This window comes from Mytilus edulis, unplaced genomic scaffold (genome assembly GCF_963676685.1).
Source record: "Mytilus edulis unplaced genomic scaffold, xbMytEdul2.2 SCAFFOLD_417, whole genome shotgun sequence".
In the NCBI taxonomy this organism is placed as follows: domain Eukaryota; kingdom Metazoa; phylum Mollusca; class Bivalvia; order Mytilida; family Mytilidae; genus Mytilus; species Mytilus edulis.
In genome coordinates this window covers 934-26,088 of record NW_027268062.1, presented here as the reverse complement: position 1 = coordinate 26,088, position 25,155 = coordinate 934, and the positions used below count along the sequence as shown (strand labels likewise).

At 30.7% G+C, this 25,155-nt stretch overlaps 2 protein-coding genes across 2 annotated transcripts; one reads left to right on the top strand and one right to left on the bottom strand.

Annotated features, from left to right (window-relative positions):
- Positions 1-2,324: 2,324 nt before the first annotated feature.
- Positions 2,325-2,768, bottom strand: LOC139506739 (ubiquitin-conjugating enzyme E2-17 kDa-like). Its single transcript, XM_071295527.1, has one exon. The coding sequence runs from the start codon at positions 2,766-2,768 to the stop codon at positions 2,325-2,327; it is 444 nt and encodes a 147-aa protein (XP_071151628.1).
- A 194-nt stretch (positions 2,769-2,962) lies between these two features.
- On the top strand, positions 2,963-24,519 carry LOC139506738 (neutral amino acid transporter 9-like; the record flags this gene model as incomplete). Its single annotated transcript, XM_071295526.1, is given in 14 exon segments — positions 2,963-3,177; positions 6,342-6,398; positions 9,070-9,196; positions 9,664-9,749; positions 11,289-11,352; positions 11,973-12,066; positions 15,351-15,518; positions 17,005-17,064; positions 19,792-19,974; positions 20,691-20,798; positions 21,379-21,485; positions 22,054-22,158; positions 22,928-23,076; positions 24,430-24,519. Coding segments are annotated over 14 exon segments (1,523 nt in total), but the record flags the coding sequence as incomplete, so codon positions are not given.
- Between the last annotated feature and the right edge of the window lie 636 nt (positions 24,520-25,155).

Genomic DNA, 25,155 nt, shown 5'->3' with positions numbered 1-25,155 from the left:
ATTAGAAAGCATTCCAGTAGTTTTTGGAGTGTACTCTTCAAAAAAATCTTATTCAAGGCATCAAGGAGTATAAATAAAAATAAAGCAATACTATTTATAGATGTGCATGTACAAATGAAAAAAATTACCCTGCCTAACCTAACTACATGTAATTAGTGGGATTATTTCTAATGCAGTTAACTGGAAAAGTTTAACTGTTGTCCTTTGTCTTGGAAACCAATCTTCTGCACAACAGGAATTGTCTCTGAAAAAAATTACCTACATACTGAAATATGACACAATGCTAGTTGTTTTTTATAAGAGACAAGTACACGTACCTGTGTTCTGCACCTTTAATTTTTCATTAACTTGCATATTTTATGAAAACTGTCTGTTGTGTACAGATTAGTGAATATTTCTAATTGAGATGAGTTTTTTAATAAATTAAAAGTTGCAGAAACACTATTTGTTCTCTAGACAAAGGATTGATATTTACACTTAACATTGCCTTATGAATATGTAAACTAGGAATAATAGCATTTGTTTTCTTCAAGAAATTATAGTTTTTTAAATACAAGTACATGTACCTGTATGTTGAAGCAAAAGATCATAAGTATTCCAAATTTTACAATTATAAACCAAATATTCTGTGCAGAGGCTAAAGAGGTTCATGCTTCATTCTTCATTGCAAAATACATTTTGTAACTTGTAACTTACTTAAAGTCATTGTTTTATAGTTAAAGCAGTAAGGCTGGTATGATAATAGAGCAATGGTTTTAAGGTTTCAACATTTGATACAAATACATGAGAATTAATCTTAAAACACTTAAAACAAGCTTAAAGTCAGAAGAATGTAATTAAAACTATATCATATTCTTAACAGTTAATACAAAAGCAAACAAAAACTACAATAAATAAATAAAAACTCTAACAACTATTGTTTTCTTGTAAAATGTTGTCATACTCCATGCAAAAATATAAAACATTAAAAACCATCATGACTAGAATAACAGCTGTCATTAGACTGTTAGACATCTGACTTATAGTAAAGAACATGTTACATCTGAAAAGGTTTAAAATCTATATAGAGTATTTCAATATCAAAACATTCTCAGTCACAGTGTGCTACTTTAACTGAACCAAAGTTTTAACAAATATTTATAATGTAATATTTATAGAGAATACCAATTGCTTTACAGTTGCATTTGACAAATGAGTATTAGAAATTTATACAAAAAAGTAGTATACAATGTACATGTATATTGAAACTTATTAAATTCACTTTTTAATTAACTTCGACCTGATGCATTTTTATATTTTGTACATAAAGGTTGTGCATATAATTATAATAAATTTTAGTATGCTATACACTTCAGCTGATAATAATTTTTCTAATAATTTGTTTAAGTTAGTTCTACTTCAATTCAATTTTTGTCTTGCAATTTAAATACATTTTGTAAGTTAACTTTTTGTTAACATGGTTAATTCACATTTTATCGTTTAAGAAGAAATGAGTCCTTAATGTTACCAGTTTTACATGTACATGTTGCAATAGAACCAACATGCTACATTGTAACACCACAAATGAAATAAATAAAACGGAAAATTGTGTGTATAAAACTTATGAAATGTGGTATGGTTGCTAATTAGACAACTATGCATTTGCATACATTGTACATGTTGTACATTTGAACTTTGAAATATAAAGACATTAATGTATTGTTATAATGTACATATATTTAATACATGTGTTATTTAATTTATTCTAAATTACTTGTTAATTTGATAAATGATATGTACAAGGAGTCTACATTTGTAGTATCCATAGCAAGGCATCTATTTGATGCATTATCTATTTTAACCTGAATTTTCTTGAATCTTTTGTCATGCTTAAGAAAAAATATCTACTTGTACATGTACATGTATATTAAGCATGATATACATGTACATATAGATGTAGATAACCACAATCATATTAAAATTTTATTTCAAACCAAAAAAAATATTTATTTTTAAATGTATGTATACATGTACATACATTGAACTAATTAATTGAAGCAATGTTTTTATAGAATTTCATAATAAATTTTGTTAGACATTGTTAGATAAACTGTTCCCAGTTTTAAGACATTTTGGAATAATATCTTTATGCAATATCGCACATTCTCTCGAGCGTTCACTATACTATTGTCATTTACTAGGATCTACAAACATGACTGTCTAATATAAGTGACCATCTGTGAATGATAGTCTTTTTTAAAACATTAACACAGTTACAATACTTAATGTCAAAACAAAGGTTATAACAATATGAAATCTAACACTTTCAGGATTACATGATCAGTTTAATGTGCATATTTTTTAGTCCATTCTTCTGCATGTTTCCTGTACTTTTCTTTGTTTGTCTTGTACACATTTGCAATTTCTGGCACCAATGGATCATCAGGATTTGGATCTGTGAGTAATGAACAAATTGATAATAGTACTTTAGAAATAGTAAGTGCTGGTGACCACTGTGATCTAAGTATATCCAAACAAATGCTGCCATTACTGTTTATATTAGGGTGGTAAATTTTTGTTGTAAAGCTCAACTTAGGTGGCTTAAACGGATAGTCAGTTGGAAAGTGAATTGTCAGAAAGAATATTCCATCTTGATAAGGACTGTCCGGAGGCCCCATTATTGTAGCTTGCCAGTGAAACAAATCATCTCCTACTGGACCTGCTGAACATTGTGCAGGAGGGTCTTTTCTTAGATCCTGAAGTTCTTTATTTATTCTTTTCAATGCCATTCCTGAATGTACACTTTTGTCAATCCAATTCAGTTATAAAAGGTCTAATGTTTTAACAGTGTTTCTATGCCACGTTGTTTGAATGAACAGCAGAAATGTTGACTAAGTTAAGGATTGCTGAAATCGAAAATGAAATTAATCACGAGCGGATGTGACGTGTGTTACTCGGCACTCCTCTAATGTTTATATTTTTCGATAATATTTGACGTTTTCCTTGACACCGATATGTCATCAAGATGACAAAGTTATCAAAGTTCACAAACTGACTTTTACTTCGTTTTAAAATGGATAGAAATCGTCACATGTCCGTAAACAGCCCAGACGACGAAATACGAACTTTACTTTCATCATCAAATTCTGAGAATTTGCAGCACAAAGAAGAAGGACCCTCTGCCTCAAGTCAGACAAGGCAAATATGTTCCTCAAAAATTATTTGTTTACACCCCTACTCAAGATTTTCCTTTGTCAGCTTTCTTAAAAGAACACCAGATTTTTATAAGCCATTTTGAAAATTGATGGAAATAGTAAAGAATAAGCAAACTAGGGGCGGTTCATGGACAGCCATTCCAAAGGGGGAAAGGGGGTTCAAACCCAGGATAAAGGGATAAAGGGGGTTCCAACTTCATGTTCCCTTTCAAATGCATTGATCCTCAAAAAGAAAGGGGATTCCAACCTTGGAACTCTCCCCTCTTGATCACCACTGATAGTTGAAAAAGTCAGGAGATGATAATTTTGAATAGGATCAATTCAATATTATGGTCAGATCATATGTTTTTTTAAGTAATATAAAATTGAGAATGGAAATGGGGAATGTGTCTATTTACTGATATACCCTTTATATCTAATATAATCTTGTGGAGATTAATAAGATATAATGAAGCCTAATTTGTGGAGCAAAAATACATGTACCTCATTAAGATGCCTCAACGCATTATTCAGCCTGGCTACTGGGATGCCTCAAGGCATTGTTAGTCTTGAAATTAAGTTAATTAATTAATTAATTAATTAAAATTAACAATTTAAAAACATAGAAATTGCTGCATTTTGCATTTCAGTTCTCTTACTTAAGTTATCCTAAACCCAAGTTACTAGACTTATACACATGTACTTATTACCACAAAACTCAGATCAAGTACAAATTTGGGTAGTGTCACATTTATCATTCTTCTTATGTCCCTTTATAACTTTATATGATATGCAAGCTGGGGGCACCATCTGTGTCCCATGAAGACATTCCCCAAAAAATAAATAACAAATCAGTGCACCATTTTAAATTGAAAATAAAAAGAATTTGCATCAATATTGAGAACTGATTCCATATTTGGGCAATAGAATAAACCTTTCTAATAAAAATATGAAAATGAAATGCCTCCGCCACACTACAACCATTCATCTTTTTATTAAACTTAATAAACAACCCTAAGAGGAATTAGAAAAAGAGTATAATAATGAATACCGGTTAGTAACATATGTTGAACATAGAAATACTCCAAAAGCAACCATGCACAAGTGAATTTGGTGGACAAAGAATTTAATCTTAAATATCTTAATCTGTTGGTCAAAGGTTGTATTCTGTGTAATTTTATTGATAATATTTCTTAGTTGAATCTTTATTTGAAAATTTCTTTTGTTTCAAAAACTCTCAAATTAAAACTTGAAATTGTTATGAAAATTTAGTGACCTTTTTCTTTCACAAACGTTTAGCACATTTGATTAACTAGAAAAAAGGATTATCTTTTTAAACTTATAAATATAATGGTGCATATTAAGTTTTTTGTGTCTATCACCAACCTTTTTAATAGAAGAGTTAAGGAATATGATTTTAAATTATTCACATATGATAATTCTTCCAATTTTTCTATGAGTAATTTCAATCTCTTTGATTGTTGGAAGTACCTCAGATGACCTACACATGTTTTTTTAGAATTTTAAAAATGAAAATATCTCTGTGATAATTATTTTTTAACGGAAGCAAGTTCATACAGTTAATGATCTTAGTTCAATTCTTGTGCCATTTGAAATTTGTTGGACTGAGAATCTTTGATTGGTCCATTGGTATTTTTTCCCTCTCTTAATAGTCATCGTGTTCAATCCTCAGTTGACACTTCAGGCAAAAGTTTTGATGATTTTCTTGAAATGCTTTACAAGAGATTCTATAAAAAAAATTCTTGAAATGAGATCAGAAAAATGTCCCTCTAAAAAACATTAAAATTATTAAAGAATAGTTATAAAACAAGAAGCACAGTTGAAATTTCAATGAAGCAAAAACATCACTTGGTGTCCGTCATCTGTCGTCGTCGTCCGTCGTCCTTAACTTTTGCAAAAATCTTCTCCTTTGAAACTACCAGGCCAAATTTAACTAAACTTGGCCATAATCATCATTAGGGTATCTAGTTTTAAAAAATGTGTCCGGTGACCTGGCCAACCAACCAAGATGGCTGCCATGACTAAAAGTAGAACAGAGGGGTAAAATGTAGATTTTGGCTTATATAACTCTGAAACCAAAGCATTTAGAGCAAATCTGACAGGGAGTTAAATTGTTTATCAAGTCAATATTTATCTGCCCTGAAATTTTAAGATGAATTGGACAACTGGTTGTTGGGTTGCTGCCCCACAATTGGTAATTTTTAAAGAAATTTTGCCGTTTTTGGTTATTACCTTGAATACTATTATAGATAGAGATAAACTGTAAATAGCAATGATGTTTAGCAAAGTAAGATCTACAAATAAGTCAACATGACCAAAATGGTCATTTGACCCCTTAAGAAGTTATTGCCCTTTATAGTAAATTTTTAACAATTTTCATTAATTTGGTAAATTTTTGTAAATTTTTACAAAATATTTTCCTCTGTATCTAAAGGGCCAAGTTTATTATAGATAGAGAAAATTGTAAGTAGCAAGAAGGTTCTGTAAAGTAAGATCTACAAACACATCACCTTAATAATATGCACATAGACCAAGGTGAGCGACACAGGCTCTTTTTAGAGCCTCTAGTTTTTTTGTATCCAAAGTTCTTTTCAGGTTTACCTTCATCACATCAGGAATGTCTCAAACCTGAAACCTGAAGTCAGGAATGGTTAATATGCTTTTGGTTTGTTTTTGTGAAGGCCTTAAACTATAGTTGTAAAATTCTATTTTATTTGTTCTCTGTTGGAGAGTTGTCTTATTGGAAATCATACTACATCATCTTTTTTTTTTAATTTAAATACCTTAAAAAGTGAGGGCTACATCACCAAAAGGGACATAAAAAGTAAAAGCAGTTTCGTCTACAGTATACTTGTCCTATTGCAGGTGAAATTTTCTATTACATAACATGATTCATTTAATACATCTTCAAATTTTATTAAAATGCAGCTGATTGACATTGTTTTTTACTTATATTCATCATGCTCTTAAATATTTTTATCAGATTGGAATTTATTGCAAAAAAAAAAGAACTTTGTGGTTGCATGGTTTTCATTAATGAGCTTATAGATATTCTAGGATTCAATTTAAGATTGCTGACTTTTTAGTGAACATTTTTCACTGTTTATCTGTAACTTAAATATTTGATTAATTTTGTTTATATTTCAGATCAAAACCAATACCCAAAAAGAGTGCTGAAAAAGAAGCATCACAACAAAGAACAAGGTATATTTCTGAAATACATAAAGATTTTTGCATGCATTCCCTGCTAAGCTTTATCCTTCACTACTATCAGGTCTGTAGTAACAAACAAATAAGAGAGTTTTAAAATTAATGGTCAAGATCATGTGTTATCTCCCCTTGGTATCAGTCTCTGATAACCCATTAGTTAGTATCAATACACAAGATATATGTCAGTGTATTATATGTCATCAGATTAGTATTTTTGACATAATACAAATAATTTGCAAAGATAAAATTATAAACAAAATTTTGAACTTGCATGATAACCAATTTTCTATATATATTAGATAGTGAGAAATTGTAAAAAAAAATGTTATCATAATCTAATTAATGTTGCAAGGACAATATGTAACTAAATATAAAAAGCTGATTAACAACAAAAATGGTGGATTATTTCATAGAGAGAAAAGGAAACCGATATTTTATACAATTGTGAAACATTACAAATATTTTTAACAAAGCAGAAATATGAGTGACAGGAGTGGTGAAGTTAGTCGGTAACTACTTGTAATACTGTTTGATATCACACATAGATAATTAAGTTTGTCGGTAACTACTTGTAATACTGTTTGATATCACACATAGATAATAAAGTTTGTCGGTAACTACTTGTAATACTGTTTGATATCACACATAGATAATGAAGTTTGTCGGTAACTACTTGTAATACTGTTTGATATCACACATAGATAGTGAAGTTTGTCGGTAACTACTTGTAATACTGTTTGATATCACACATAGATAGTGAAGTTTGTCGGTAACTACTTGTAATACTGTTTGATATCACACATAGATAATTAAGTTTGTCGGTAACTACTTGTAATACTGTTTGATATCACACATAGATAATTAAGTTTGTCGGTAACTACTTGTAAAACTGTTTGATATCACACATAGATAATTAAGTTTGTCGGTAACTACTTGTAATACTGTTTGATATCACACATAGGTAATGAAGTTTGTCGGTAACTACTTGTAATACTGTTTGATATCATACATAGATAATGAAGTTAGTCGGTAACTACTTGTAATACTGTTTGATATCACACATAGATAATGAAGTTAGTCGGTAACTACTTGTAATACTGTTTGATATCACACATAGATAATGAAGTTTGTCGGTAACTACTTGTAATACTGTTTGATATCACACATAGATAGTGAAGTTTGTCGGTAACTACTTGTAATACTGTTTGATATCACACATAGATAGTGAAGTTTGTCGGTAACTACTTGTAATACTGTTTGATATCACACATAGATAGTGAAGTTTGTCGGTAACTACTTGTAATACTGTTTGATATCACACATAGATAGTGAAGTTTGTTGGTAACTACTTGTAATACTGTTTGATATCACACATAGATAATGAAGTTTGTCGGTAACTACTTGTAATACTGTTTGATATCACACATAGATAGTGAAGTTTGTCGGTAACTACTTGTAATACTGTTTGATATCACACATAGATAGTGAAGTTTGTCGGTAACTACTTGTAATACTGTTTGATATCACACATAGATAGTGAAGTTTGTCGGTTACTACTTGTAATACTGTTTGATATCACACATAGATAGTGAAGTTTGTCGGTAACTACTTGTAATACTGTTTGATATCACACATAGGTAATGAAGTTTGTCGGTAACTACTTGTAATACTGTTTGATATCACACATAGATAGTGAAGTTTGTCGGTAACTACTTGTAATACTGTTTGATATCACACATAGATAATGAAGTTTGTCGGTAACTACTTGTAATACTGTTTGATATCACACATAGATAGTGAAGTTTGTCGGTTACTACTTGTAATACTGTTTGATATCACACATAGATATTGAAGTTTGTCGGTTACTACTTGTAATACTGTTTGATATCACACATAGATAATGAAGTTTGTCTTTAACATTTGTAATACTGTTTGATATCACACATAGATAATGAAGTTTGTCGGTAACTACTTGTAATACTGTTTGATATCACACATAGATAGTGAAGTTTGTCGGTAACTACTTGTAATACTGTTTGATATCACACATAGATAATGAAGTTTGTCGGTTACTACTTGTAATACTGTTTGATATCACACATAGATAATGAAGTTTGTCTTTAACATTTGTAATACTGTTTGATATCACACATAGATAATGAAGTTTGTCGGTAACTACTTGTAATACTGTTTGATATCACACATAGATAATGAAGTTTGTCTTTAACATTTGTAATACTGTTTGATATCACACATAGATAATGAAGTTTGTCGGTAACTACTTGTAATACTGTTTGATATCACACATAGATAATGAAGTTTGTCGGTAACTACTTGTAATACTGTTTGATATCACACATAGATAATGAAGTTTGTCGGTAACTACTTGTAATACTGTTGATATCACACATAGATTATTTATCTGTTGATTTATTTACTTTTATAGAAGTGAGTTTTCACAAATTTTGCATTAAGTTTATTAAATTTGCAATGCTGTGATAAAAGCACTAACAATTAAATTGTGGTAGGAATTATCTGTGTTTTGAATTAGAACCAAATGATAAATTGATTTAGATATTGATACCAGTATGTGTAAGCGTAAATATAAACAGTTTAGCATTTATATAATGTGAATTATAAATATGAAAAACTTATTTACTTCCAGACAACCAGTGAATTATGCATCTATCAATAATCCCAATTCAGGAAGCCATGAAGATGAAAGAGCGTCTGCTGTTATCAGTAGATATAAATACTATAACAGACTGGCACCTCATGGCAGTAGCAACTTTGTATGTATACATATATATTTTTGTTATTCTTTATAGAGCTGTAAATATATGAAGCCTTTTAATTTTTCTATTTAGTTGCCATAATTTGTTATTGTATATATTTGGGAGTGTTTATTTTGAGGCAGCCCTTTATTTTCATATTGAATGTTAATTTTGTAAACAGATGATCTGACACCTGTCTATCAATCAGTTATTTAGCCAGCCCATGTTATTTCCAACATTTACAAAACAATTTCTAAATCTTTAAAATTATTTATAGTATATAGAAATGACATATTGTCACACACGGCAACTGTGAACATATAAAAAATCGAGGAGCAAGTCAGGTGAACTTATTTTAATAAGATTGACTTTTAAGTGACTTTACAGATTCGATTTAGCATTGTTTGATTGTATAGGACATACTTCTAAGTTATTGCTTAATGTATACCGGTAATAACCTTCTGTTTATTTGTATGATTTTTTAGCTTATGCCAGACCATGTTGTTCCACAAGTATTTATCAATTATGTTTTCAAACCAATTCCTGGAGAGCAAAGTAGTATTGTTACAATGTAAGTTTTTAATATTCGATTACCTTGGTTTAATCATATTAGCCCTTTATGCCTCTGCCGAAGGCAGCAGGGGCATTAAGTGTTACCCTTATCTGTCCATCAATCTGTCCATCTGTCCAATTTTTGTTTCTGGAAATTTTAAGAAACTCATTCACAATTCTAAGAATCAAAACTTGCAGACAGAGTTCAAATTTGGTTAGTGAAACACTTACCATTCTATTCCCCTTTATTACCACGAAAAATTGCAAACTTATTTGTCTTCAACAATTTAACTTAAGTTTGTCTCATTCAAATTTTATGAAACTCATACACATTGCTGAGAAACACCCAGACAGAGTCTAAACTTGGGTTGTTAGTCATTTACTGTTCTAGAGTTATGCCCCTTTAACCAAAAATTACAAAGCTTGAGCTGAGAGCATTTGTGTCCTCATACACATTCTTCCTTTTTTTTTTATTATTTAGTTCTATGTATAATCAATTCAGAACATTTTTGGACATGTCTAAAGCTGAATTGTTAGTATGAATCATTTACAGGTTTGCAATGCTGTCATTAGTTACATTGATCATTATTAACTTAGAACACTTGAATACAAAAAATAATTTTCACTAAGACGGGTTAGTGTTTTTAAACCACAGTATTGTTGAATGATGGCATAAAGACACATTGAATAAAGACACATTGTAACAAGACATATTGTATAAAGGGACATTGAAGACAAGTAAAACATATTCTGCCTTCTTTTCTTTAATCTTTGCTGAATTATTATAGTTAGTGTTAGTTTAAACGTATTTATTTCCAGTGGATTGGAAAACAAGTTATTACAACTTATATTAATCCCTTTCCACTTTGTTGGTGCAAGTGCTACTTTGTAACGACATTAGCCTGCTCTTTTTCGAAATCTACAAGGGTGTCTGTGATTTTCAGAGGGAGGAGTTTTTGAACAGGCAGCATGAACAGTTGTCGTATCTAGGTCAAATATGTCAATTTCGGAATGCAACACATTACAGTCATAATAAATGAATTAGTAACAACATGTGCATCATTTAAGAGTTTGGAAGTGTTTTAAGTTAATAAAATATATTAAATGCATGCCAATTTGATAAAATTCATTTTTCTGCAGAATTAAATATATGCATGTGCAAAACAAATTTATTGGATTTAGAGCATGGGTTTATTCATGAAGCGAAAAGGCACGTCATATTAGAATTATCTATTTGTCATCATTTCTCAAAACCATACTTGCAAGATTGGTTGACAGTTACTGTTAGATTTTTTGGCCAGGGTGTTATATGCTTAGGAATCGGTTAGGGTTAGGATTAAAAAAAAGAAGATGTGGTATGATGTCTAATGAGACTTCTCATCACCAGACATCAAATGGTGATGCCATTAGCATATAATGAAAACAGGTTGTTAATTGAGTATATTTCTATATGAGTTGGGACCTCCAAAGGAAAATATGGCCACTTATTCTATACATAAGAATAAAAAAAGCTTAATAAAATAGTATTGATTATTAGATGAGTGATATGTTTTGACAGATTTTCTCTATGGAACACAATGATGGGAACCTCACTGCTAAGTATGCCTTGGGCTATAAGACAGGTAAGATATAAGAGGAATTGGATGAAGGCACTTAATTAAGCATGCTAAATTGGGAAATATCCATTGCCCCAAAATTGAATATGTTTTTGCCACAAGTCATTTACTCAAATAATACAATCTTGCCACATTTTTTGCAACTATTTATTATTCACATTGAATGTTTCATGTTTAATTATTGCTTCTTTTATTTTAACTTTTATATTGTACCATCAAAATTGCAAATAGAGAACCATATTTCTGTGACAACAGTTAATGTTTTTACTAGTTTGAGTTTGCTTTAGTTGAACATTGTCAACCTTGAAATTAGCCCTCAGATGATATGGAAAGGTTTCTTTTTGCTTTAGAATGGCAGAAAAGGCAAAATAGGAATAAGTTCTTTAAATTTACCAAAAGAGTCATTCTTTAATGTCTCATGTTTGTATTTAACAATTTTCAAATGATATCTTATGGAAATTAGTGAAAAAATGTCTTTATTTATGTTACATACATTTTTGTGTTTATTGCATTATTTTCTCTAATATTTTGATATGCAATTACTAAAGGAATGTAATATTCTTCATCAATTAAAAAATTAGTTCACACTTTTTTTCTGTTATGTAAGATAACTTCTTGATTTTCAGGCTGGGTTTGCCACAGGTATTCCATTGTTAGTATTCATGGCGGGGATTAACCTTTACACTAGTTACAGAATACTCAAAACTTCACAAGAATATTGTAAGTAAAACTATATAAAAAAAAAAATCAGTTCTCAGTAAATTTTTTCACACTTTTTTTATCACATTGTTAGTCAATGATTGGAGAGTTCCTCTAAAGTCTAAGCTTTGTTTTGATATTGCTATACAATTAAGTTCTTTAACATACTTTTGAAGACTGTAGATCTGCTATCAAGATCAGCAATAAGATAAGGGTCCAAAAAAGTGGATATTCATGACATGATTATGAGCTTCATATATATCCTCAATTAATACCTTTTTACTCAGTAAAGTGTTCTATCTGCAGAGTTGTAATAGAACAATTCAGAAATGGTGTTAAATTATTGCAATGTCACTGTTAAGAATTGTCTGATTGGTCCAGACATATTTTTATACGACCGCAAAAATTGAAATAAGCATATTCTTGGTTTTCGCACTATAACTTTAGTTTAAGTAAATAGAAATCTATGAAATTTTGACACAGGTTTATGACCACAAAAGGAAGGTTGGGATTGATTTTGGGAGTTTTGTTTCCAACAGTTTAGGAATTAGGGGCCAAAAAAGATCCCAAATAAGCATTATTCTTGGTTTTCGCACCATAACTTTAGTATAAGTATATAGAAATCAATGAAATTTGAACACAAGGTTTGTGACCACAAAAGGAAGGTTGGGATTGATTTTGGGAGTTGAGGTCCCAACAGTTTAGGAATTAGGGGCCAAAATGGGGCCGAAATAAGCATTATTCTTGGTTTTTCGCACCATAACTTTAGTATAAGTAAATAGAAATCTATGAAATTTAAACACAAGGTTTATGACTATAAAAGGAAGGTTGGGTTTGATTTTGGGAGGTTTGGTCCCAACAGTTTAGGAATAAGGGGCCCAAAGGGTCCAAAATTGAACTTTGTTTGATTTCATCAAAAATTGAATAATTGGGGTTCTTTGATATGCTGAATCTAAAAATGTACTTAGATTTTGTGATTATTGGCCCAGTTTTCAAGTTGGTCCAAATCGGGGTCAAAATTAAACTTTGTTTGATTTCATCAAAAATTGAATAATTGGGGTTCTTTGATATGCCAAATCTAACTGTGTATGTAAGTTCTTAATTTTTGTCCCGTTTTCAAATTGGTCTACATTAAAGTCCAAAGGGTCCAAAATTAAACTAAGTTTGATTTTAACAAAAATTGAATTCTTGGGCTTTTTTGATAAGCTGAATCTAAACATGTACTTGAGATTTTTGATTATGGACCCAGTTTTCAAGTTGGTTCAAATCAGGATCCAAAATTATTATATTAAGTATTGTGCAATAGCAAGAAATTTTCAATTGCACAGTATTCAGCAATAGCAAGAAATCTTCAATTGCACAGTATTGTGCAATAGCAAGAAATTTTCAATTGCACAGTATTGCGCAATAGCAAGAAATCTTCAATTGCACAGTATTGTGCAATAGCAAATATTTTCAATTGCACAGTATTGCACAATAGCAAGAAATATCTATTTGCACAATATTGTGCAATAGCAAGAAATTTTCAATTGGAGTTATCTTTCTTTGTCCAGAATAGTAGTTGAATCAACTTAAATCATTGTTTTATACAATATACAATGTATATTCACTTTTACTACCAACTAAAACAATCTTTACCATTCAGTGATAACAAATTTTTCTCATTTCAGATTTCATAAATAAAAAGAAAATTTCTTCAAACATTTTTTTGAAAGGATTAATATTCAACAGCATAGTGAATTGCTCAAAGGCAAAAAAAATATTTTAAGGTTCATTAGACCACATTCATTCTGTGTCAGAAACCTATGCTGTGTCAACTATTTAATCACAATTCAAATTTAGAGCTGAATCCAGCTTGAATGTTGTGTCCATACTTGCCCCAACCGTTCAGCGTTCAACCTCTGCGGTCGTATAAAGCTGCGCCCTGCGGAGCATCTGGTTTAATGATGCCAATACTGTATACATTCATTTATTAGGATGGAAGACATCAGAATTTGAATACATTAATTTGTCCATTATTTAATATGAAGGAGATGAAATGTTAAAAGATTACTGGGTTTATGCATAACAAAAATGCTGCAGCAAACAAGCAAGAAAAAAACCATAAAAAACCCAAACAAACAAATAATAATAAAATTGTGTAGTTTGGTAAATAGAAATAGTGCTTTAAGGTGCATTTTATGTAGTACATGTACTGAATTAAAAACATATTGAAAATGTTCTTTGGTAGACTTACAAAGCAAGAACAAAATATGTTCCTATTCCTACTCTAGGAAGGGTAGCAAAGGTGTAGTAAGTCAGTCATTGGCTGCTTGATCTCAGCAAAAAATTAATTTAAGATGTTTTTTTATGTATATATATTTTTTTCAGTAAACAAAATTGGTAATACATGTACAAAATATAAACTAACACAAAACATGGCAGCACAGTTTTATCCTTTGCATTCCCACCACTCATCCCTGTTCCTTGTTAAATGCTTCTGAAATCAATTTCTGCAATAGGGGTGCATTTAAGGCATTGTTTGCCCCAAAACTATAAGAAGTCATGAACTTTATGAATAAAAATCATTTGTAGGTATATGAGAAATTTAAACTGCTAGGTTTTCAAATTTTAAGACTGCTCACAGACATTTAATGGAAAAAGATTGGCATAAATTTATACATTTGTATTCTCTTTTCCATGAAGAAAAGCATATATTTATGCCTCAGTTATGGGCATTATGTTTTCTGGTCTGTGCGTCCATCCATTCGTTAGGTCGTCCATCCGTCTGTCCTGCTTCAATTTAAAGTTTTTGGTAAAGTTGAAGTTGAATCAACTTGAAACTTAGTACACATACATGCATGTTCCCTATGATGCGATCTTTCTAATTTTAATTTCAAAATAGAGTTTTGACCCCAATTTCACGGTCTACTGAACATAGAAAATGATAATGCGATTGGGGCAACCGTGTACTATGGACACATTCTTGTTACTCATATTTTTAATTAGGAGATATTGAGCTCATTCTAGAACCTTAAGCCCTTTTATACCCATCTTATTTCAACATACCCGCAGATAAATATAATTGATTCTTGCCATTGAATTAAAAGATTTAAAATGATATGCAATATATTAGACTCTTTATGTCAATTTTGATGCATGAATTCAAGTTATTTCTTTTTCATACAATTTCAAAGATTTTAAAAGTGTCTTTCATTCTAAAGTCATGAATCTTCTAATATGTAGAAATCTTAATTTCAGTACTATTTAATATTGTAAGGAATTTTTAACTGTAATTAGCATTCATCTTTTTTTCTATTTTTCAGCTGTAGATGGACAGTTGGTAGAATTTTCTGATGTATGTAAACATTATTTAGGGAAGTGGGCACAGTACCTAGCTGTGGGTTCCTCACTTCTAACTCTACTTGGAGGTTCTATTGTTTATTGGATACTCATGTCAAACTTTCTCTACAATGTTGTGTTATTTATTTGGCGTAAGTATAACTAGCAAGATTTGATATAAAATTTGCAAAAGTGTTTATTGTAGAATAGACATTCATGAGACTGCAACTTGTTTAAAAAATGTATTAGGCCTAATACAGCAAGTTATCAAAATTAAAAGTTCATTAATAATTCTGGAGGGGTGTTAATATGGTGATGAGACAGCAAGCCAACAACACAAAAATAGAGAAGATGTCTAGAAATCATCTTTATAGTTTTAAACAACAGACAAGTGTCTTTATCAAAATCCAGTAAGATATACAGAAAACAATTACTCCACTGGGGTATAGGAAAATCATAGCAAAGGGCAAAATGAAGTAAAAGAAAAAACTAAAACAGCAGATAGATTTTGTTGAGTGATCAGAAACAAATTCCTGTTTGCTTTCTTAAATTTCCTTTCAATTTTGAAACCATAAGCATTATGACTTGATAATTCAATTCTTTGAGTAATTGCATAAGATAACTGAGTCTTTTTTAGCTCACCTGGCCCAAAAGGCCAAGTGAGCTTTTCTCATCACTTGGCGTCTGTCGTCGTCGCCCGGCGTCGTCTGTTAACTTTTACAAAAATTTTCTCCTCTGAAACTACTGGGCCAAATTTAACCAAACTTTGCCACAATCATCATTGGGGTATCTAGTTCAAAAAATGTATCCGATGACTTGGCCAGCCAACCAAGATGGCTGCCATGGCTAAAAATAGAACATAGGGGTAAAATGTAGATTTTGGCTTATAACTCTGAAACTGAAGCATTAAGAGCAAATCTGACATGGGTCAAATTGTTTATCAAGTCAATCCATATCTGCCCTGAAATTTTCAGATGAATAGGACAACCGGTTGTTGGGTTGCCGCCCCTGAATTGGTAATTTTAAGGAAATTTTGCTGTTTTTGCTTATTATCTAGAATATTCTTATAGATAGAGATAAACTTAACACAGCAATAGTGTTCAGCTAAGTAAGATCTACAAATAAGTGAACATGAGCAAAATGGTCAATTGACCCCTTAAGGAGTTATTGCCCTTTATAGTCAATTTTAACAATTTTCATAAATTTGTTAAATTTTGGTAGATTTTTACAAAATGTTTTTCTCTCTAACTACTGGACAAAGTGCATTATAGATAGATATATTGTTAACAGCAAGAGTGTTCTGTAAAGTAATATCTACAAACACATCACCATCACCAAAACACAATTTTGTCATGAATCCATCTGTGTCCTTTGTTTAATATGCACATAGACTAAGGTGAGCGACACTGGCTCTTTAGAGCCTCTAGTTTAGTTTAATTTTGGATGGGTGCATTTTGTTGGATTCACAATTTATATAGCTCTAAATATTCAAACAAATTTTAAAATTAATATATTTTTTCCATGTCTATTTTAAGTAGTGTTTAAAATTAGAATTCTCTGAATTTATAATGTTGCCCATATATCTTGTCCTTTATCATGAAAAGAAATATATAAGTATATCAAAATGATTAATTTCAGATAAAGCTGAACATGATTCTTCAAATGTTGGCAGCATGAATAATACAAATACAGATATAGGTGAGGTATTCAATAAAACATATTAACTGTGTTTGAGGACATAAGTTGTTTAGTTTTACCAAAAGAACATGTTGTGAGTGTGAAGGCTAAGTAAAACTGTTCTTTAAATCTCATTGCTTAGCTCAGCTGTCCCAAAGGGTCAAGTGAGCTTTTCTCTTGTTTTTTTTATACGACCTCAAAAATATTTTGCGGTCATATATTGGTATGACTTTGGTGTCGTCGTCCAAAGACACAATGGTTTTCGCACTATAACTTTAGTTTAAGTGAATTGAAATCTGTGAAATTTAAACACAAGGTTTATGACCACAATTAAGCTTTGTTTGATTTCATCAAAAATTGAATAATTGGGGTTCTTTGATATGCAGAATCTCACGATGTATGTAGATTCTTAATATTTGGTCCCGTTTTCAAATTGGTCTACATTAAGGTCCAAAGGGTCCAAAATTAAACTTAGTTTGATTTTAACAAAAATTGAATTCTTGGAGTTCTTTGATATGCTGAATCTAAGCATGTACTTAGATTTTTGATTATGGGCCCAGTTTTCAAGTTGGTCCAAATTGGGTCCAAAATTAAACTTTTTTTTATTTCAACAAAAATTGAATTCTTGGGGTTCTTTGATATGCTGAATCTAAACATGTACTTAGATTTTTAATTATGGGCCCAGTTTTCAAGTTTGTCCAGATCGGGGTCCAAAATTAAACTTTGATTTCAACAAAAATTGAATTCTTGGGGTTCTATGATATGCTGAATCTAAACATGTATTAAGATTTTTGCTTATGGGGCCAGTTTTCAAGTTGGTCCAAAATTAAACTTTGTTTAATATCAACAAAAATTGAATCCTTGGGGTTCTTTGATATGCTGAATCTAAATATGTATTTAGATTTTTTATTATAGGCCCAGTTTTCAAGTTGGTCCAAATCGTGGTCCAAAATTAAACTTTGTTCGATTTCAACACGAATTGAATATATGGGGTTCTTTGATATATGCTGAATCTAACCATGTATTTAGATTTTTGATATTTGGCCCAGGTTATCAAATTGGTCCACATTGAGGTCTAAAGGGTCCAAAATTGAACTTTATTTGATTTCATCAAAAATTGAATTCTTGGGGTTCTTTGATATGCTGAATCTAACCATGTATTTAGATTTTGGATATTGGACCATAATAGGTAAATGTCCAATTTAAAATTTTGAAGTTTTTAAGTTTAAGTTCTTAGACCACATTCATTCTGTGTCAGAAACCTATGTTGTGTCAACTATTTAATCACAATCCAAATTCAGAGCTGTATCAAGCTTGAATGTTGTGTCCATACTTGCCTCAACTGTTCAGGGTTCGAACTCTGTAGTCATATAAAGCTGCGCCCTGCGGAGCATCTGGTATGTTTTTAAGATAATGAATTAAAAATTTGTTAACAGAAAAAAAAACATCAGCAGTACAAGATCAACAAAAAGAAATTTTTGTTATGAATTCTATTCTAGTCCACAATGTTTGAGAGTGTCCTTTGTTAAAGATGCACATTAATTTAGGTGAGCAACACATGCTCTAAAGAGCCTATTGTTTAATATTAAAGTAGACTCAATGTGACTCAGAATTTGGTTAAATTCTACTTTATCCAGCAGACTTACAAACTACAGCAGGAATTGAATCTTTATCTCTTGGAGACAAAACTGAAATTCTTTAGCACTATGTACTTACTAAACTTTTATGACTTGAAGAAGACATAAACTTTCTAATGATATTTTCTGTATTTAACTTTTACAGTCCTTTATTCTAGACATAACAGCTGACTTTAAAACGGAAATAGAAATTTCTGTATTCTGCAATGTGAAATATATATAAGATGTGGTATGAGTGCCAATGAAATAACTCTCCATCCAAGTCACATTTTGTAAAAAGTCAATCATTATAGGTCAAAGTAAAACCTTCAATAGAGAGCCTTTGCTCGCAGCAAGCTATAAAGTGCCCCAATATGACTTGTGTATTATGGCTTTACACATTGTTGAAGGCTGTACAGTGACCTATAGTTGAAGGCCGTACAGTGACCTATGTTTGAAGGCTGACGATGACCTATAGTTGTTAATTTCTGTGTCATTTGGTCTCTTTTGGAGAGTTGTCTCATTGGCAATTATACCACATCTTCTTTTTTATATAAATCAAATCAAACAGAAAAATCAACTAATGAGAACACTCATGAACCACAAGTGTCTGTCTGTGTCCATCTGTCAGTCAAGCAAATCAGTTTTCCAGACTTTTTTCTTCATGCTTGAGATATTGATTTGACATTTGGTGTAATGTTTAAATATTACAAGTTACAGGTCAAGTTTGATTTGTACGATTTTAGCTTTTCTTCTTGTTCAGTTAAAGTCCTTTCCCTATAATTAAATTTTTGGTGAAATACTTTTTAAATACAATGTACTAGATTTCTGTTCAAAAGGAAATTGCTCATTTTTTAAAAGGTTTGTAAAAGACATTGCATTAAGATAAATGACATTTTGGATTTTTTTTCCTTTTCTTTATTAAACTGCTTGAAAAATTTAGTGGTAGGTTTGTTTATTATTTTATGTAGTTTACACCATGACAAGCTATAGATTAAGTTAGAATCGTTCCATTACAACAAATTTTTAACCCATAGGGTACTATGTATTGCCATACAATACTCACATAATGCTTGTTTACATATATATTTATACAAATCATTTCAGTTTAGGTATCGTCTTTTTATTTCAGTGTGCAATGTCCATCATCCAGATACGAATCATACATCATATCCATCTGGATCTCATACACATGAAGACAGTTTTGATAAAATATGGAATGTTTCTTATACTGTACCTTTTTTCTTAATACTCATCTTAGGACCTCTAGTCAACTTTAAATCTCCTACATTCTTCACAAAGTTCAATGCTTTAGGTAAGTTAACATATTTTTAACAAGTTTTATACCCCCCTCAAATATGTTGATTATTGGGAGGGTGGTATATAGGTATTACCATGTTCGTCTTATATCCATGTGCCTTATTAGGACTAATTCTTCCTAAATGACGAGACAAATATTGATTAAACTGTACACAATAATAAAAAAATTGTGGAATACTACATGATGATGTGCCAAAAACTGTCCAACTTGTTGAAGGGAAGATAATCAAATTTATATACAGTACTTCAGTATTGCAATATGTGGTTATAGTCTCTTTCAAAAACAAATCCTCCTAGATAGCTATGTGTGTATCATGGAAATTTTATACATTTGTATAATGCTATCCGAGGATGTGCCTAAAGTGATATGATCATCTGGTAAAAATGTAAGGAAAGAATTAAATTTCCTTTTTTTTTCAATATTGTAATATGTGGTAATTGTTTTTCTTGAGCATAACTCCTCCTAAACAGCTTGAATTGATATTGATGAAACTTCACACAGTTGTAGAAAACTACTTGAAGATGTACTTACTGGAATATAATTCCTGTCCATTTTCAAGGGGAGATAATCAAATTTAGTATTGCTATACATATTTTAAGCGGTTGTAAGTTCAAGATGATATTACAATGACTTAGCTGTAATTGATGCTTTCATTCCTTTGCAATTAATACATTTATTTTTAGCTTTGTATTAAAATATTTACATTTTAGCTACCTTATCTGTGACATATTTGATAATCTTTGTCATTATAAATGCTGCAAAATGGGGTATAAATGTAGAGTTTACTGGAGATGAGCAGCAGATGTTTTATGTCTCAGGTAAGAAACTTCTATTTATAGTACTCTTTATTGTTCTTTTCACCTCTCAAAGATCAGATTCATAGAATGTCATTTACATTGAGTATATTTCACCCTAAATCAAAACAAAAAGCAAAGAAATGATGAATTAAACCTCTTTATGTAATTTGATGTTCAGTATGTGAGGAGATGGCCACTTAATATATCTATAACTTGAAAATGAAATGAAGATTTTATCCAAAGCTCCAATCTGACAGAAATTTGTATTTAAGGGATATTTACTTTTACTAAAATCATACATATTAAACGTGAATACCAATGAAATTGATAACCGACTGAAAATGAATTAAAAAATACTTGATGTATGATTAAAATTCAACACTGTTATTGCATTTAAAAGAGTAAAGCAGCCTGTAAATTCAAAAATCATTACATGCATTTAGTATTGCTATCTATAAAGATTTGGGAAATACTGCTTAAAAAAATGTATCGTTCTTGTTTTATATCTGATTAAATTTTGAGTCTGCCATTGGTATCATTCTTGTTTTTTATCTGATTAAATTTTGAGTTTGCCATTGGAAAATAATAATCTTTTTTTCAGATTTTAAGGGAAGTTTTCCTGCATTGACTGGTATAGCAGCTTTAGCTTATTTTGTACAGAACTCTTGTGTGTCAATAGTTAGAAATCAGAAATACCCTGAAAATAACGTAAGTATGGTGTATCGTCCCCATCACAATTGTAAAGAAAGGCAATAAATATAGTGAGAGTTTTTTCATCCATCCATTTGCTTTTCTGTGCCATTGTCCTATTCATTCATCAATCTTCTCCCTTCAATGAGATCACAATTCAGCAAGACTTATAAATGATCATAATATTAAGTCATCTTGGATCAACATTGTTTGTGAGCTATGTTCCTGCAGTTTACATTGGATTTATTTCATCAGAGTGAAATATGGTAGAATCGCTGTTAAATTAGTCAATGATAATAACATGTTATAGTGTTATGTGTCCAAAGAGCTTTTCTGGGTTAAACTATATCAGAAACACAAAGGAAAAAAAATTGAAAGTCAAGGATGTACAAAACATGTAAAGAGCATAATCTTCAAAAGGGACCTAAGATAATAGCAAAATCGGTTTACCAACATTGCATGAGTTGGAATTTTAGTGTCAAAATAATATCAATTTATCAACAGAGAATTTAACAAAGAAATTGTATATGTTAGTATCTGTCATAACTGTTTACATGTATTACATCTTTTACTCTGTATTTTGTAGATAAGAGATTTGATTATAGCCTATATATTAGTGGCCTTTACCTATATATTTGTTGGTGTTATGTTTTATATAAGTTTTCCAATGGAAAAGGACTGTATAGAAGATGTAAGTAAAGAGATTCATACTATAGCAATGGAACATTGTGGGATATATAATTGCTTATGCTAACATTAAATTTTAATGTTAAAAAGTAAAACATGAAATCATATGGCCATATTAGTGACAAGAAATAAACTAGAGTTTGACATATTACTTGACAATTTCTTAATTAGAGTTTGTTTATGTTGCTGTTAAAGTCATTATCTTTATGTATACATGTACACTTCATCTGGAATAATACTAAAATGGATTGATGGTTGGGTGGATGACTGTTAAATTCCTAGTGGCAAATTAACTGCATATTCAGGACGTGAACAGGATCATGTGATATGACCCTGCTTTTCACTCGACTGAAATGCTGAGCTGGAGGTTACATTTTCTAGGTTGCATGGTAACAGTCTTCAGGAAGACATGTCACTCTATCCAGACACATTATTGTGACTCTGAGCTGACCAGTCTTTGCTCTTACTTCTAAATGCAACATGCTTAAATGAGAAGCAATAAATACCAATTTTCAGGTGTTTGTTTTCAACTGGCCTGGGATATAATCCATGACCTGCCGCACTGAAATTAAGTACACTACCATCAGACAACAGTATGACACAAATATAGAATTAAATAAAATATAAGAAATACTGCAATAGTTTCTGTCCTAAATTAACTACAGAGTAAATTCTTGTGACGTTGTGTCCATAACACTACCAATAAAAAATTGAAATAGATATTCAAATGATTTTTTGTAGTTAACATTTAGTTTTTCCTCTTTTATTTACAGAATTTATTGAACAATATGTCTGACACATATGTCCTGGCATTTGTGGCAAGAATTAGCTTATTCTTCCAGATGATGTGTGTTTTCCCATTGCTATTGTATATATTTAGAGTACAACTTTTGTATACCATATACAACACTGTTTGGCCAGGGTAAGCTATCGTATACATTAGAATTAAAAAAAATAATAATTAAAAGTTGATGTTTATTTATAGAACAACATGGTTTTTGTCGAGCCTGCAACTTTTGTTGCAGAAAGCTCGACATAGGGATAGTGATCCTGCGGCGGCTATGGCGCTATTAACTTCTTAAAAGCTTTATATTTTAGAAGGTGGAAGACCTGGATGCTTCATACTTTGTATCTAGATGCCTCATGATACGAAGTTTCCGTCAGTCACATGTCCAATGTCCTTGACCTCATTTTCATGGTTCAGTGACTACTTGAAAAAAAGTTAGGATTTACTGTAATGTTAAATTCTCTCCTATTATAAGTATTAGGATAACTATATTTGGTGTGTGCGTACCTTGCAAGGTTCTCATGCCTGTCAGACAGTTTTCACTTGACCTCGACCTCATTTCATGGATCAGTGGTCAAAGTTAAGTTTTTGAGTTTTGGTCTTTTTTTCTAATACTATATGCAATAGGTCAACTATATTTGGTGTATGGAAATATTTTATGATCTGTATGTCAGTCGTGCAGGTTTTATTTGACCTTGACCTCAATTTCATGGTTCATTGCTCAGTGTTCAGTTTTTGTTTTTTTATCTGTTTTTCTTAAACTATAAGCAATAGGTCAACTATATTTGTTGTATGGAAGAATTGTTAGCTGTACATGTCTGCCTGACATGGTTCATCTGACCTTGACCTCATTTTCATGGTTCATTGGTCAATGCTTAGTTTTCTTGGTTAATGTTAAGTTTATGTGACATTGTAATAAAGCTTTATATTTAGGACTATCAACATTGTATCAATGATTAGTAAAGAAGGCGAGACATTTCAGGGTGTGCACTCTTGTTTTTATATAAAAAAAAAATTCAAGCAGTAGAATAGATGTTTAATTGAATTTTTATGAAGTAGGAACATCTTTAAATTCAAAGCACAATGAAAGTAGTCAACATTAATTTGATTTAATACACACAATTTGTTTACAAATTTAATGCACTTACAGTGAGATCTATACTCATTACTATAAATGACCCGCAGCTATTGAATTGAATCTTCTTTAAAAAAAAAGATGTAGTAAAATAGTAATTTTTGTATATACATATTATCAATGTAAAATGTTGACATCACAAAAAAACACATTTAAATCCATTAAAAATATGATTTTTATTTAATATCAATAATTTAAGTGTGACAGAATCTCGAAGTCAAATTTCACAGATTAAAAAGTGATGAGATCTGCTGTCATCTGCAGTATCGCCATATTTGTATATTACAATTGTGTCTATCCATCTAGCTCTTTCAGTTTTTTAATTTTTATTCTAATTTTCTTTTATTTTGTAGTTTGCGCCATGTTTTGGTATTGAATGTGTGTATCATTGCAGTATGTGTGGTATTTGCAGTATTTCTACCTCATATAGGAAAAATTATTGGGTAAATTGATTCATATCTCTAAATTTTGATTTGCAAAGATGTATTGGAGAATAAGCTAGTAAATCACAATTTTCTGGAATCATTCATTATGAATTATGAATCTCTTTGTCTCATTTATGGGATTTTAAAGTTTGGTTACCTTTTTCCACAAATTCAAGAAAGGCATTACAGAGTGGAACATTTGCACAACTCTGAGCAGTCTTGCAGATCACATAAACCAATTCAGATAGTCTCAATGATTAATGAATTTTGTTTTAAATCAACTTGCTTATGACCGAAAAACACAAATCAAGTTTGAATTTGGGTGGGGTCACTTTTACCTTTCTAGAGTTATTCCCTTTACAATTGGAGAAATTGCCGAATTTTTTATTTCCGTTCTCAGTGTTCTCCCCAAGCCGTTTAAGGGTCGCGGTACCGCAACGCTATATTTATCCCCCTGATGCTATAATAATTTCCACGACGCTATAATTATTTTCAAGATGCTATTTTTCTTGTTTCAATATTGTAAATCCATGTCCTAAATTTTGAACTTTCATCTGAGTCCTGATTATGATCATAAAAATATATCACCTTTAATTGTAATCCCTTCAAGTTGGACAATAGAGGCAATTAAGAGTGATAAAATAGGTGTTAATT